Genomic DNA, 16377 nt, shown 5'->3' with positions numbered 1-16377 from the left:
ATCAAAGTAATCTTTTTAGCTTTTTTTTTAATTCATCTGTCGTATGTTTAGTAATATTGGTAACGTCAATCAAAAAATATTCATGTAATGGAAGATCATTCCAGTTTTTTAAAAGTTTATCACACTACATCATCTCACCAGATTCTTACAACGCCAATAAAAAGCTTTACGTCGTCTTTGGCTTTGTCTATGTATGAGAGAATGTCTTACAGCTTTGTCTTTTGAAAGAAAGCTAGAAGATCAGAGAACTAAATATAGACTCCGAAGTTTTCATGATTTTCTGAAGGAGCATTGTTTGGTCCCAGTCTTCCAGCTACATCGATTTCACACCTCCTTGGCTTCTAATACTCCATAACACAAATCTAACAGTGTAGTGACAGTTACTTTCCGGTTTAGGAGATGTGTCAAGTTCACTTTTAAGTAGATGTCTATATAACTACATGTGTAATTAGCAGTCCACAGTTAGTGACATCTGCAGGCAATGAGATGTAACTGCAGTCTATGAAATCTCATAAATACTGTAGCAAAAGAAAATTAGAAAATATCTATTTCACATTGTTTATTATGTATTTAAAATAAAATATATTTTTTGTTTTATTTATTTTAGCAATTTTCTATAAAAGGTACAGAAAAAATCAACCCTAGACCGGGAAAGGTAACGTGAATACTTTTTTAGGATATCCATGCAAGTTATTATTACTTTTAGTGTTTGCACAAATGATCATATATATGCTTAACATTTTGCAGGTAGTAATTCTTACAGAGCCTGAATATGGAGGTGCTGCGTTCGAAATCTTTTCTGATGTCAGTGATTGTACTTCTTGGGAGCTTTCACCTACTATTTGTATTAAAACCATAAGAGGATGGTAAGAGATTACACCGTTATAAAGATTATACTTTGGCATCTAAAATACAAAAGACTAACTCCGACATGTCTAGAAACTTCAAACCTTATCATTATTATTTACTGATGGATGCACAATGTTAACAATTGGATAGAATCCTGCTATAGTAACTACACAGTATTGAGGTTGATGCTAGGTTCACCTACGTTCAGGGGCTCCGCTTGGGGACCCCCAAACGGAAACCTAATCCGCTTTAAAAAAGCGGTTACTTTCGGATACCAGCTGACCCCACAGACTATAGTGAGATAGTGATGTCCACTGAGTTCCCACCCAAAAAGGGCAGGAAATGCGGAGAGAAAAGCACTGCTTGCAGGACTTTTCTCTCTGCATTTTTAAAGAGGAATGGGAAACCGGGCGCAGGTTTGAACCTAGCCTTACAGCATAGTTGCTAACAAAGTTGTAAGACTTGTTCTGTATCACTTTCATGTGGGAAAGATGTTACTTATTAAACACATCGTACATGCCATAAAGCCCGAGGGTCCCATGTAGCCCAGGATGGATATGAATGTGGCCTAACACAAAATCATAAATTTACTTCAAACTTAAAGTATTTTTGTGATTATATGTCACAGTGTCATGTAAGATAAGCTCTCCATATTTGTGTGCATGTGTGGCTTCAGATTTATGGCGGCGTGCAGCTTCTGGTGTGTTATCTTCCAAGCACAGACAGTAGAATTGCTACGTGTGCTCGTGGCGACTAGACGAGGCAGCGATCATCGATAATAATTTCAATCCAGTTTTGCAAAATTAGGCATTTTAGTGTCACTTAGAAGTCAGGGTAAGCATTCTTGTTTGATTATTGAGTGTTCATGCACACCTCGCTGCATTACACCTGTGTGGTGTTGTTATGGAAGGACTTTTTCTTTCTTTTTTTTTTTCGTAATAGCTATTGCCATTGTTTGTAAAGGTAGTGTTTGTCCCAAAACTTCCAATGTGGGCCAGCGACGTTAAAAGGGCAGACACCCCTAGGCTAAATCTTATGTAGTTTATACTTCACCTGACAAGGTACCTTAAATAGTTCCCATACACCTTCAGTCATTTGGCAGACTACTTTTTCTTCCTGACACTGCAATACAAAAATACATTCAGATTGGCCTAAAGTGTACGGGTTTTCAATGAAGAGAAAAAATAAATAAATAGGTATACAGACACTCAAAATAGTGAGGTCAAAAATAGACCAAAACTCGTAATAGGAATATTTAGAACTTCCTGGTGTGTTATGCAGCTCCCGTTGGTTGGAGTTCTGTTGTTACCCGGACATAAAATCCACACTTTTGCTGACCCTCACCCCCAGGCGAAGGCAGGTGTGCCGAAACGCGCGCGTCGGGTGTGACCCGGCGGTTTCTCTTATTGCCCTCCTACTTCTACTTATGTGGTTTATATCATGGGTAAGCTGTACTTCCATTTATTAATATGATAGACCTGCTGTGTAACCTCTGCTGCCGCTGATTAAGTCTTTTACAATCTACTTTGTGGCCATTTTTTCTTGTCTTAAAGTACTCAATGCTTACATGTTGTTATCATATTTTACTTTTAGCTTAATTGCGCTTTTGCCTTATTGCACTTTGCACTATATATATTATAGAATAAATTTGGCCTCCTTTTGGTAGCATTTGTATAATCTGGCCTTATGCTTTAGCTTCCCTTGCTGGTTTGGTATATATATATATATATATATATATATATATATATATATATATATATTCTGTTTACCACTCACGTTTAACTACATTTAATAACTATCCTGGGCAGTATTGGACTCTTTGCTGTGCTCTCTTTTTGTACATTTATCTGTGTGTTACTCGCATCAAATATTTTGTAAAACTTTTTAATGTGATACTATTAAAGTTTGTATATTCCTATTACGAGTTTTGGTCTATTTTTGACCTCACTATTTTGAGTGTCTATATACCTATTTCTTTGTTTTTTCTCTATTAGTTTGTGGTATAGACACGATTTTGGATGTAGGACCCTACTTTGGGAACATACTATGTGTCTCAAAACTATATTTAGTTTTTCCCTCTTATGTGCTAGGTTTGTTTTTATCTTTCAATGAAGAGAGTAGAGTCACTTCTAGTGACTGCTTATCTCCAGGGAGAAAAATATGATCAGACAATGAAATTCCGTGTGCCTGAACCTTCCCTTTTCCCCAAAACATCATCTGTCAGGGCACAATCCAGAGGTTCCCTAACATGAGATAGTTGCTATAAAAAAGGGCATGAAACTCCTCCTAATGTTCCCGATTTCATGATCCGAAGGAGGCATTTGTATAGACAACTGTCCTATATTTTAGTAGAATGTGCTTACTGTATGTTTTACCTTTGTCAAATATCATATTGTACATGTATGTAAAAGATAGTTCTTATTTTTTATATTATAGCCTATTTACAGTTATTGTTTCTTTTTAGCTGGATACTTTATGAACTCCCAAATTTTGAGGGGCGGACCATAGCACTGGAGGAGGGTGACATAGAAATCACTAACCCATGGGGAGATGAATCACAGAATGAAAATTCTCCATCACCAGTCGTCGTTGGTTCTATAAGACATGTGGTGAAGGTAAAAATTTTTCTACTGTTTAAAGTGGATCTGCCAGATGCGTGCTAGCTTATCTAAGGGCAGATACTGAATGTGGGAATTAAAAGTTTTCGATGACTTTAAGTATTTTCACATACAAATCTGTTTATATTATTGTTTTAGAGTAGGCCTGAGAGTTCTGCTTCCCTGTGCAATACACTTGACAGCTTTACCTGTATACATAGACAAGTAGTACTGTCAGACACTGAGTGTAATGCAGGAATCTTAGGCTTTCTCTATTATTGTTGATATCAGTTATCTGATACTAGGCAAATAGCAAATCAGCTCACCCCTCAAGAGGAAAATTCATAAGCGTCTTCCTTGATGTATAGCAAAAACCACCCGAAATCAGGTGTTTTTCTTGCAGTTCATCTGCAGATTTCCCTGCAGTCACTTCACAGCTTTCAGCCTTTGCAGTGCAAAAATCTACAGATAAAAGCTGCAACAAAAATTTACATTGCAGGTAAAACCCATAGAGCAAGTCTTTGTGCTTCAGGTTTGGTTTTTTTTGGCAGCCTGTGTATGGGATTTGTGTAGATGGCTGTGGGGTAAGCTGGCCATACTTATCAGCTTGTGATACAGCCGTTCACTCAACAGGGGAACCCTGCCATCAAAACTAAAATCTAACCTATCAGATCAGTTTTTGTCAAACTAAAGTCAGCTGGCTTGAATGGTCCTGTACAGTATTTTTAGTGCTCATTGACTGAGATTGGTCATTTCAGATAACAAAAGTCTAACATGTATGGTCAGCTTTAAAGACCAGTTTTGTCCATTGTCTCCCTGGTCCAAAATAACTTTTTGCATGAAAATAAAAGGCAGACCTAACAAATCGGTATATTAAATTCAGCCATTGGTTGCCAACCTATCCATTTAACACGTACTGTACAGCATAAATTTAAAAGTTGTACATATTTCATGAATGATTCCTCACACACCAATATGTATATTTTCCTTTAAAAGTAATGTACAAGTGCTAGCATATATACTCCATTAAATCCCTCCCCAGATAGGATTTAACTTAAAGGGATTCTATCATTGGGAAAACTCAATTTTAACTAAGCATATATTTGCATAGCCTTTAGAAAGGCTATTACACACATACCTTTGGTTTGTAAATCCTGTCAGCCATTTTTGAATTAGCCCGCTTTTATTGATATGCTAATTAGCCAACAAAGTGCACTCCGGAAGTTCAGTGAGCACTGCGTAATGTGTGTGTGAGAGCAGGAAGACTGCTGCTGCTGATGATGGCTCATCAGCCTCCCTGCTCTCACCTCCCCCTCTGGGTACACACAGCAGGCAGTGCTCAGCGAACTTCCAGTGCTCATTGTAAAAGTAGCTAGATTTTTTTCCCCCATAAATCCATAGGGAAGGTATAGATGACAAACTTTGTAATTTACTTTATTTAAGAAAAGGGTTGTTTCTTCACTTATTTGCCTCCTATTTCTAGAGCCCAATTCAGAGAGCCGGGCATATGTCTTCTCATTTACTTGCAGTTACAGATGGAGTCAAAATTATTTTAATTAGAGTAAGGCCGGGGCTGCATATAGTGTAAACACCGCGGTTTGCCTGTGGCATTTTACAGCTCCTGCAAAGTGGAAGGGATTCTACTGATTTACACTTGAGAGCCAGAACCTACTGGTTCTGGCTCTCAAGTGTATATGGAGTGTGCCTTGGAGTACATTTTTAATAATCATGAAAATGCTCATAACAATAGCACTCAGTTAGTGGAAAATGCAAGTTATGTGGTGAGCAATGCATTTTAAGGGTGTGTTCACACAGTAGTTTTTTTTTTTTCTCAGTATTTTACAAAGATATTTAAGAGCCAAAACCAGGAATGATCAGAATACTGCTCTGTGCACATACCCTTAAGTATATAGATAAATTTTGTTGATGCAATTGTTACGATTATGACGCAAACACTGTCTTTACAATAGTATCCTAGGTAACGTCATAACATATGTAAACATTATAAAATCAAAATTGAGGTTATTTCATTTTGGTGGGATCATGTTTGTCATTTTTGTAACAGAAAATAGTCACCACACCCAGAGTACAGAATGAATAAATTATAAAATATGCAAGTTTAAACAGGGTACATATCAGGTATGACATAAATGTGAGACTCATTACTACATTGAAAATGATTATTTGTTAGGAATACCTGTACTGTACAAAGATTGTAATCCTCAATTTTGTAATAACACTGGTTTGTTTTTTCACTTCAGGATTATCGTATCTGCCGAATTGATCTGTTCACAGATCCAGATGGTCATGGAGTTATGACCTCATATTATGATGATACAGAGGAGGTGCAGGTGTATGGAAGACTGCAGAGAACCTGTTCCATTAAAGTGCATTGTGGAGTGTAAGGAATTAAACTCAATGTGGGGAATTAGTCAAGACCTGCACGCCAGCTTTTTGGGCTTGTTTGGGCAAATATTTTATGACCTTTTATATTTTTATGCTGCTGGCTTCACTTTGGTGGGAATGTAGTCATCTATTGTCTATATGATGTATGACCAATTTAAAGATTCAGATATGACTGCTTAGAAAGTAGAGTAACATCTATGCAGAGAAGTGTATAGTTTAAAGATGTGCCATAATTATCAAGAATTAGGGTAAGTTCACACGGGGGTTTTTGGACCGGATTTTGACATGGAATCTGCCTCAGAATCCGGCTCCGAAAAACACCTCCCACTGACTTCAATGGGAGACATTCACTTCTTTTTTTCACTAGCGGTTTCTTCCCGCTAGTAGAAAAAAGAAGCGAGCTGCCCTATCTTGCCGCGGATGGACACTCCCTTCATTTGGGTCTAATTTGGAATAGAATGCTGCAGGAGGCGTTTATTTGGTCCGGATTCGGAGGCAGCTTCCCGCGTCAAAATCCAGTCCAAAAAACCCCTTGTGAACTTACCCTAATGTTTGACAACATAACCCTTATAGATCCTTTGATTTGGCTCAATATATGGCTCCATAAAAACTAACTTTAACTTTATTGGGTTGTCCAGGCAAAATTGGACAACCCTTAAAGTTTTAAATCAGCTGGAGGCAGTGGCGTAACTACCGCCGTAGCAGCAGAGGCAGCTGCCACAGGGCTCGGGACATTAGGGGCCCGGTGACAGCTGCTACCGCTGCTATCATTATACTCGGGGGTCTTTTCGGACCCCCGAGTATAATGATTGGCGGTCCGGGAGAGGTAAGAAACATAAAAAACACTGTTACTTACCTCTCCACGATCCGGGCAGGCTTCGGCCTAGTCTTCTGACATCTCATGACCCTGGCCTGCGTCCCGGGTCATGTGACATCTGACATAATTGAAGATGGACTACTTCGGAGGCCGACAGCGTAGGAGACGGGAGATAGGTGAAAAGTCCCCAGAATATAATAATTGTTTATGGGTGTCCACAATGGGACATAATACTGTGTGCAGGGGCCACTATGGGGTACAATACTGTGTGCAGGGGGCCACTATGGGGGATAATACTGTGTGCAGGGGCCACTATGGGGGATAATACTGTGTGCAGGGGCCACTATGGGGATAATACTGTGTGGAGGGGCCACTATGAGGGTAATACTGTGTGGAGGGGCCACTATGGGGGATAATACTGTATAGAGGGGCCACTAAAGGACATAATACTGTGTGCAGGGGCCACTTATAATACTGTATGCAGGGGCCACTATGGGGCATAATAGAGCGCGTAGGAGGGGGTCGGTCAAGTCTTCGGTGTCGGCGGGGAGGGCCCATGTCAAAAGTTCGCCACCGGGCCCCGCCATTCCTAGTGATGCCACTGGCTGGAGGCAGTTAAAAAAAAAAATCATACATCATTTCACGGTGCCTTCCTGCATGATCCAGTCTTCTCGGTCCTGTGCTGAAAAACGCTGCAGAAAAATATGTGATGCCTTTTCACCACAATCTTTTCCACAGTGTTGTTATTATGTATCAGTGCCAATAACCTTAATGATGAAAGTTTTTAGTGGCTGTGCCTGGTATTACAACACTATAGAAGAGAGCTGGGCCTGGTAAATAGTGGAGGCATGGCATTCACTGAAATTACGTAGCCCCTTCAGAAAATTGATTGATGGGGGTACCAAGACTCAGAGCCCCTCGTGGGTTTGTAGGCACTAGAACAACCAAGTGATTTATGAGTGTGGTTTAGAAAACTCTATCAGCATGCAGCAGAAAAAAGATCTGAGAACATATTGTGGATTTTAAACTCCCCAGCATGCTCTATTCTAAAACAGAGGTAACCGATTGGTATTCACAGGGCAAAATTCACAGGTTGTTTAGATATACAGTGTTGGCGTAAAGTATTGCCACCCCTGCATTTCTGTCAGATAATACTCATTTTCTTCCAGAAAATGATTGCAATCACAAATTCTTTGGTATTATCTTCATTTAATTTGTCTTCAATGGAAAACCACAAAAAGAATTGTCAAAAAGCCAAATTGGATATAATTCCACACCAAACATAAAAAAGGGGGTAGACAAAAGTTTTGGCACTGTTTGAAAAATCATATGATGCTTCTCTAATTTGTGTAATTAACAGCACCTGTTACTTACCTGAGGCACCTAACAGGTGGTGGCAATAACTAAATCACACTTGCAGCCAGTTGAAATGGATTAAAGTTGACTCAACCTCTGCCCTGTGTCCTTGTGTGTACCACATTGAGCATGGAGAAAAGAAAGAAGACCAAAGAACTTTCTGAGGACATGAGAAGCAAAATTGTGAGGAAGCATGAGCAATCTCAAGGCTACAAGTCCATCTCCAAAGACCTGAATGTTCCTGTGTCTACCGTGCGCAGTGTCATCAAGAAGTTTAAAGCCCATGGCACTGTGGCTAACCTCCCTAGATGTGGATGGAAAAGAAAAATTGACGAGAGATTTCAACGCAAGATTGTGCGGATGGTGGATAAAGAACCTCAACTAACATCCAAACAAGTTCAAGCTGCCCTGCAGTCCGAGGGTACAACAGTGTCAAATCGTACTATCCGTCGGCGTCTGAATGAAAAGGGACTGTATGGTAGGATACCCAGGAAGACCCCACTTCTTATCCAGAGACATAAAAAAGCCAGGCTGGAGTTTGCCAAAACTTACCTAAAAAAGCCAAAAACGTTTTGGAAGAATGTTCTCTGGTCAGATGAGACAAAAGTAGAGCTTTTTGGGAAAAGGCATCAACATAGAGTTTACAGGAAAAAAAAGAGGCCTTCAAAGAAAAGAACACGGTCCCTACAGTCAAACATGGCGGAGGTTCCCTGATGTTTTGGGGTTGCTTTGCTGCCTCTGGCACTGTACTGCTTGACCGTGTGCATGGCATTATGAAGTCTGAAGACTACCAACAAATTTTGCAGCATATTGTAGGGCCCAGTGTGAGAAAGCTGGGTAACCCTCAGAGGTCATGGGTCTTCTAGCAGGACAATGACCCAAAACACACTTCAAAATGCACTAGAAAATGGTTTAAGAGAAAGCACTGGAGACTTCTAAAGTGGCAGCAATGAGTCCAGACCTGAATCCCATAGAACACCTGTGGAGAGATCTCTTGATGGCAGTTTGGAGAAGGCCCCCTTCACATCTCAGGGAACTGGAGCAGTTTGCCAAAGAAGAATGGTCTAAAATTCCAGCAGAGCATTGTAAAAAACTCATTCATGGTTACCGGAAGCGGTTGTTCACAGTTATTTTATCTAAAGGTTGTGCTACCAAGTATTAGGCTGAGGGGGCCAATACTTTTGTCCGGACCATTTTTGGAGTTTTGTGTAAAATGATCAATGATTTGATTAATCATTGTGCTTGCAATCATTTTCTGGAAAAAAAATGACTATTATCTGACAGAATTGCAGGGGTGCCAATACTTTTGGCCAACACTGTATATCTCAACCTATTGCTATATATGAACTCCATATCCATTTTTTCTTAAAGTGAATCTCCACTTTAGCCGCTTCAGGTTCCGGACCAAAATACGGATAGCTGCGACTAGATGCCAGTGCACTACACTCTGCTCCGAATTTGGCCCAAATTAATGGTCCTTGTTGGAGGGTGTGTCTTCAGGCGGATGTCGTAAGGCGAATCCACCTGAAGGGTGCCTTCACACGGAGTTACGCTCCGTGCTTTTTGTCCATTTTACACGTGTAAAAATACACGTGCAAAATATAGTAAGCCATTGAGTTCAATGGTTTTCTTTGTATAACGCGCATCTTTTTGCGCACGTCTTTTTGTATATACAAATATACATATGCAGATATTTATCTGCTATAGGGTACAAACATTTTGAACATAACTGTACATGAGTTGGTTATTTCATGCTTTGTCATTTTCCAGGTAAAATTAACATGTTGAATAGTTCAAAATCGCAAGCAGTTTTTCCGCAGTGTTTTTTTTTTCTTCCTGCAATTTGTGGTTGAGATTACATTAAATCTCTTTCACTTTGCTGGGACCGTAAAATAATGCATTTTTTTTTTAATCCTACTTTCACTCCACAATGTTTAGCTTCAGTCTTACTCAGTTTATCAATGAAATAAGAGTCTGCTCTGCAGCTACACGACAGGTGCCCTTGTGTGCACATACAATATACTCTGGTACAATTAAACAGAATGTAATGTAACACACCTTTTTATCAAATATCAGGAGGGAGCTTGAACTTCTTTTTGTATTTTTGTTTGCTTATTTTAAAGCTCACCTGTCATTACCAGGGGCGTTGACTAAATCCCAATACTCTCCTGGGTACAAAGCCAAGAAGCTGCCTGCACAAGTTTTTTTTGGTTTTTTTTTTTCATCGTGCACACTCCTCTGTAATTTTGTCACTACTAAAGTCACATACTGTTGGATTTTTAGCTAATGCTTAATGTAGAAATATATAATAACTAAGGCTAGTGAAATGATTCACTACACCAATAGTTTTTTGTGTTATAACACTAGTGTATATGTTTGCAGCGTAATAAGAATGATTTTATATAGCTAATATTTATGTGAGACATGCAGGTTTTGCTTAGGTTTTTTTTTAGGCTATTTCCATAGTTTTTCTGCTATTTGTGAATATAGCCAAATGGTGCATACACTATGTAATATGCGCAACATAATTCCCCAACATGCATTAAAGGGTTGCTTTACAATAGAAGGATAAGACTCTGGTTACCATCATACTTTATGCAGTTTAAAGGAAAACCATTACCTATGGGCTTCATATTTTAGGGCAGCAGTAACTAAGCAGATGAATACATTATATAGTTTCATGAGAAATTACTCTGCATGACTTGTCATTTATTGATCTGCAGAACATTTCAGATGAATGTAAGTTTAAGAGTCCAGTGGGCAGTCCTATATTGTGACTGGCAGCTATTTCCATATACACATACAGGGAATGCTGCTGATGAATGAGTAGGACCTCCTATTGGAATGAGAAGGAATTTATGTGAAGGAATTACAAGTTATGCTAAATCTTTTCATACAGAACTATATATGAACTCCTTGTACCCTGTAACATGTTCCCTGCATCCTGACAATTGACACTAGGTTCATACCTGCTACCTATGTATATAAGATGAGGTCTATCGGCACAGAACTTTGGACATACTGTATAACACACATGGTGTTAAAAGGTGGACACTCACTTTAAACTTGTGTTGCAAGAAATGGTTAACTCATGTTTTACTGATGTGGTGTATATACAGTATACTGCATGTAGAAGCTATTTACATTGCAAACAATTATAGGAACCTTGCATGGTGAGATTTTTGTACTGAACTGCAGCTTATTTTATTCTGTAAAATGTGTGTGATTGCATGGTCACATGCACAGATCTCTACGTTATGTGGTATTTCACATCGCTTTGATGTGTGGTTGTGTGTAGCCATGTTTCTATATTTAAGTGTAACTAAGCTTTCTGACAACTTATTTCTGGCGGTATTTCTATCATTAATAAACTTTGTAATATATTTCATTAACAAGAAAAAAAAGTAAATTATGTTTTGAACATTAAAAAAACATACAAATTTTCTCTCCGTTCATATGACACTAAGGTTGCAGTGCTATCTACGTTTCATTTCCAGAGATATCACTGGTTGAAAACACATTCAGGATTGAGATTTTTATATAATGTACATTTTACAGCTGCATATCAATATCCTAATCCCGGCTGTGTTTTCAACCAGTGGTAATTCTGGAAATAATTGAGCAAGACACATATAGCAAGTTTGTAGGTTTTATAATGTCCGAGATGTAACTGTTCAAAGAGTCCCTCTCCCCCCCCCTCATAGTCTCTACATTTTACCCAGTCCCCATTTAGTGAGAGATAGAAGCAGCTCTCAATACAGAAGGCAGGGAAAAAGTGAAATAATGCAGGATTTTAAAGAAAGGATACAATATTTGTTAATAAAATATATTACAAAATGTATCAGTGACACATATAGTGCCAGAAAATCAAAGTTTAGTTACACATTAACTACAGCTTATGTAGTGTTTTCCCCTGTGTCTCATTGTTGCCAAGAAAATAGCAGCTATAAACATGAATTATTTACATGATATTTCCAGCAAAAGTATAGATGTTGATAATTTACAAGTTGCCACCAAGTAGAGATTTTGTACCACTGTAAGGTATTAGTATCTGCTGTATATATAGAATTTGTCTAATCATTATGAACCTGAAAGAGATGTTTGTTATATAACTCAGAGAAGAAATATGGTCATTACCATTTGTCTATTTAATTTATTAACGTAGGATACTATCATTTCTGTGTTCAGGTGGCTTATTTATGAGGAGTCTGGTTTCCAGGGAGTACCTTTCATTCTGGAGCCGGGAGAATATCCGGATCTTTCATTTTTAAATATCCAGGAAGCATACATAGGATCAATGAGGCCTCTGAAAATGGTGAGATGTCTGGATTTCGCTTGGCGTCTGTAATGCTCTATAAACCACTACTAGTGAATGTGCTTATTTGATATGATCAGTTTGGTTTCTTGCGTTATATATTTAAATGTACGGTTAATATTGGCTAAAAAGATCTTGTGATTTCTTTACAGGGAAGCCGCAAGGTTGAAATCCCATATGAACCCAAGGTTAGACTATTACAAACTTCACATTCATTGTATTCTTCTCTATTTATTATGAAAGCTCTATGGGATCTGTATAAATCCTTATGCAGTGATCTCCCCCTAATCCAGGCGGCAAACAGAATTTTATCATGTGAATATATTACTGTATCTTGCTATGTTAAGGGACGTAGGTTTCAGGGCTCTCTATGATAAACACAGCTCTGAGCCTATATAAATAATTTTGGGCCAGTTAAATTGAAGGTACATTTTACTGGTCTAAACCATAAAGAGGACCTTTTATGTCTTCATGCACATGCGGTTTTATATACTACTAGAAATCCGACAGTGCGCTGAATTCCCTAGCTTTCCCGTTATGTGCCCCAAGGCTGGCAATATTGGTGGCGTTAGTTTCGGGTTGTGAGGTGGACTGAGATCATTGCTGTTATAATGGGAATGATATCTCAAGCCCCGAGCCACATAACGGGAAAGCTGACAGTGCGCTGAATTCAATTCTGCCCACGGTCAGAAGGGCTGGGTTATGAGGAACGTCCCCCCACCTTGACAGTACTCATTCATAGCCAGACATAAAAGGTCCTCTTTAATTAACTCCTGCCCCACCCCAAACTAATGGGAATATTAAGAGTTTAATCTGGGTTGCTAATACCGTATTTTCCGGACTATAAGCCGCACATAATAACCTACGATTTCCTCAGAAATCGTAAGTGCGGCTTATAGTCCGGTGCGGCTTATATATGGATGGAAGCGGCGGCAAAGACTGCGTGCCGCTTCCATACACACATAAAAGGCACCGTAAGGGTGCATTCACACTACCGAACGCCGGCGTGTATCACAGCCGTACACGCCGGCGTTACAGCAGGGCTGCCGGACACTTCCTATTCATTTCTATGGGAGCAAGCATGCGAGCGCTCCCCATAGAAATGAATGGACAGACACTTCCCATTCATTTCTATGGGAGCCGGCATGCGAGCGCTCCCTATAGAAATGAATGGAAAAAAGCAGTCCATTCATTTCTATGGGGAGCGCTCGCATGTCGGCTCCCATAGAAATGAATAGGAAGTGTCCGGCAGCCCTGCTGTCACGCCGGCCTGAAACAGAACGTGAAACTTACCCAGCGGTGCAGGGCGGGCGGGCATTCAGGCCTCCTCTGCCTCCGATGTTCCGTCCTTCTCCTCCGGCGCTCGCTGATAATGGCCGGGGCGCATGCGCAATATCATAATGCTTCTACTGCGCATGTGCCCTGGCCATTATCAGCTTGCGAGCGCCGGAGGAGGACGGAACATCGGAGGAAGAGGAGGCCTGAATGCCCGCCCACCCTACACCGCTCGGTAAGTTTGACATTCTGTTTCAGGCTTTTATTTTAAAACGGGGGGGGGTGTAGTTTAACCTAACGTTTACGGTTGGGCTCTATCAGCATGATTTTGCTGATAGAGCCCCTCCTCGCCTGCCGAGCGCTTCCAATAGAAGCGGCTGGCACGCGGGGGGTTAAGCGGCCGCTGGCAAAGTCTGCCTGCCACCGCTTTCAATAAGATATAATGCGCACCGGACTGCGGCTTATAGTCCGGTGCGCCTTATATATGAACCGAGACGGACTATAAGGCGCTCATGGGCAATGCGGCTTATAGTCCAGTGCGCCTTATAGTCCGTAAAATACGGTAGTCGAAAAGGGATGATTTAGCTGACTCTTCGGGCATCATTGTGTTTGAAAACCCGCCTTTAGGCCAGGGTCCCACACAAAAAAACGCAGCGTTTTACAGTACCTGCAAAGTGGATAGGATTCTGACTAATCTCATCTACACATTGTAGAAAAACATCCACAATGGAAATGTTGCGATTTCAAAAACTATTGTATTTTTGTAAATCACATCATGTCAATTATACCTACAGAAACGCTGGCAGCTTCCGTATAGCTATAAAAGAGACAGAAGGTCTACAGAGGAAAACTGAAAAATCTGTAGAAAAATTCCCGTCACAGTCTTTTCCACATTGCTTTTTGGCTCGGCTCCAGCAGGGGGTTCCTACAGGGGGGCTTTAGCTTTACAAATCCATTTGCCTCTGGTATCATTTACCAATTATTCTACAGTTTGTAATGTAAAATTGTAAAATAGTGTAGTGGTTCAGTACAAAGTTAAAATCCATGTAGTTGCCATACCTCAAATAACTACACAGTATGAATTGCAAACCATAAAAATGTACAGTGGTGCCCTTTCAAGTAAATGGTAGACTGCACAAGCAGAATGTCTAATTTTGTATGTCTTTTTTATAGATTGTTATTTTCGAGAAACCCATGTTTGAAGGCAGGCATGTGGAACTGGACAAGGAAATGCTGACACTTCAAAATGTAGAAATACCAGAAGGAGATGAAGAAGCAGAGAAAGAACTTGCTTTTAGCACTGTTGGGTCAATAAGAGTTCTTAGTGGACTGTGAGTATGACTTTTCTGGTTATAATATGGTTTACATACTAAAAAGAGTAATCCTTTTATGATTACTTGTCAAAATACCTGTCTGTCTGTGACAGACAGAGGAGACCAAGAGTACTGAAATAGCCAAGTGGGGAGTTCTGCACTAGAACATAGACGTTATTGGGAGTTACTAAAACAGCTTAAAGCCGGGGCCCCGCATGGCTTAAAGAGGACCTTTCACCAACCCAAGCCTGTGCAGCTTTCTGCACCAAGCGATCCAGGCCGAGTATTTACGTTCTCCTTCATCCACTTCAATACTCGGCCCGTATCGATTCTCCGGGTCTTCTGTGCAGCCCTGTGAAGAGAGGACTGCCTGATATCATGAGAACTCTCGAGATCACGCAGCTTGAAGCAGCTCTGACACTGTCCAATGCTAATTGTAAAAAAACCAAAAAACTTGATAGTCTTCAGTAGCAGTCAATGCTAATTGGACAGTGTTAGACTGACATAGCTCTTGCCTTTATAGTCAGAAACTCCCTTCTGACTGTAAAGTCTTAATTAACATACAGGGCGCCAGAATTAACGGGGCTCAGAGCTCCACAATGAGGGGGGCTACAGACATAATTCAAAGTGCCCCAGAGTCTGTGCAGCTGCATCTATAACATGGTGCAGAAAGCTGCACAGGCTTGGGGTGGTGAAAGGTCCTCTTTAAATGTAGGGATTTGCTTGTGTCGTTTCAAAATTGCAGTGTTTTACAGTCCGGGCAAAGTGGATGGGATTCTAGCAAATCCCATGCCCACTTTGCGCTAAAAACCGTGATGAGAACACTCTGCGAATTCCAAAACAGGCGCGGTTTTGGAAATCGCAGCATGTCACGCATACCTAATAATCCCCATAATTGAAAACAGAAAGTTTGCAGAGTAAACCTCTGTGAACTTTCTGTCTAAAGCGGGAAGAATCACAATATGTTGCCCCCGCAAGTTTTCCCACAGTGATTTTTTGCTGCGGGAAGCCCCATGCAGCCTTAGCCTAATACAGTACGCCCAGCTACCTCTGGCCCCCGCCAGTAGAGGGTAAACTCTGATCTAAGCCATAAAAGGCAACATCTTATCCCACCAAAATGAGTGCGCTGTTCTTGTCTGCTACATTATTGTAGAATCTTGCTTTAACAGCATATTTTGCTATTTAAACATAGTGGAAAAGATACCATAGTTGATAATATTTCCTTCATAATGTTGTATTTTTAGGTGGGTTGGCTATGAGAAACCTGGATATGAAGGACACCAATATTTGCTTGAAGAAGGTGATTATGAGGAATGGAGCCAATGGGGTGGTTACAATGGACTGTTGCAATCTTTACGCCCTATTTTATCTGTAAGTGCTTTTTTTTTTGTTTTTTGCCGTACTAACATATGATAATTATAGAAATAAGTATAGTTGGCTTTACGATTA

At 40.1% G+C, this 16377-nt stretch overlaps 1 protein-coding gene across 1 annotated transcript in view; it reads left to right on the top strand.

Annotated features, from left to right (window-relative positions):
* The window catches only part of CRYBG1 (crystallin beta-gamma domain containing 1), a 180277-nt gene that overhangs the window by 150591 nt on the left and 13309 nt on the right, over nt 1-16377 (top strand). Inside the window, exons 6-13 of the mRNA XM_075268126.1 lie at nt 608-655; nt 748-866; nt 3314-3464; nt 5708-5847; nt 12214-12340; nt 12493-12528; nt 14789-14946; nt 16173-16299. Of these exons, the coding sequence (XP_075124227.1) occupies nt 608-655; nt 748-866; nt 3314-3464; nt 5708-5847; nt 12214-12340; nt 12493-12528; nt 14789-14946; nt 16173-16299 (906 nt within the window). The remainder of the gene's footprint in view (nt 1-607; nt 656-747; nt 867-3313; nt 3465-5707; nt 5848-12213; nt 12341-12492; nt 12529-14788; nt 14947-16172; nt 16300-16377) is intronic.

Source organism: Leptodactylus fuscus, chromosome 3, assembly GCF_031893055.1.
Source record: "Leptodactylus fuscus isolate aLepFus1 chromosome 3, aLepFus1.hap2, whole genome shotgun sequence".
NCBI lineage: Eukaryota > Metazoa > Chordata > Amphibia > Anura > Leptodactylidae > Leptodactylus > Leptodactylus fuscus.
The sequence above is the reverse complement of the archived record's forward strand: the minus strand, read 5'-3'. Positions and strand labels throughout refer to the sequence as shown.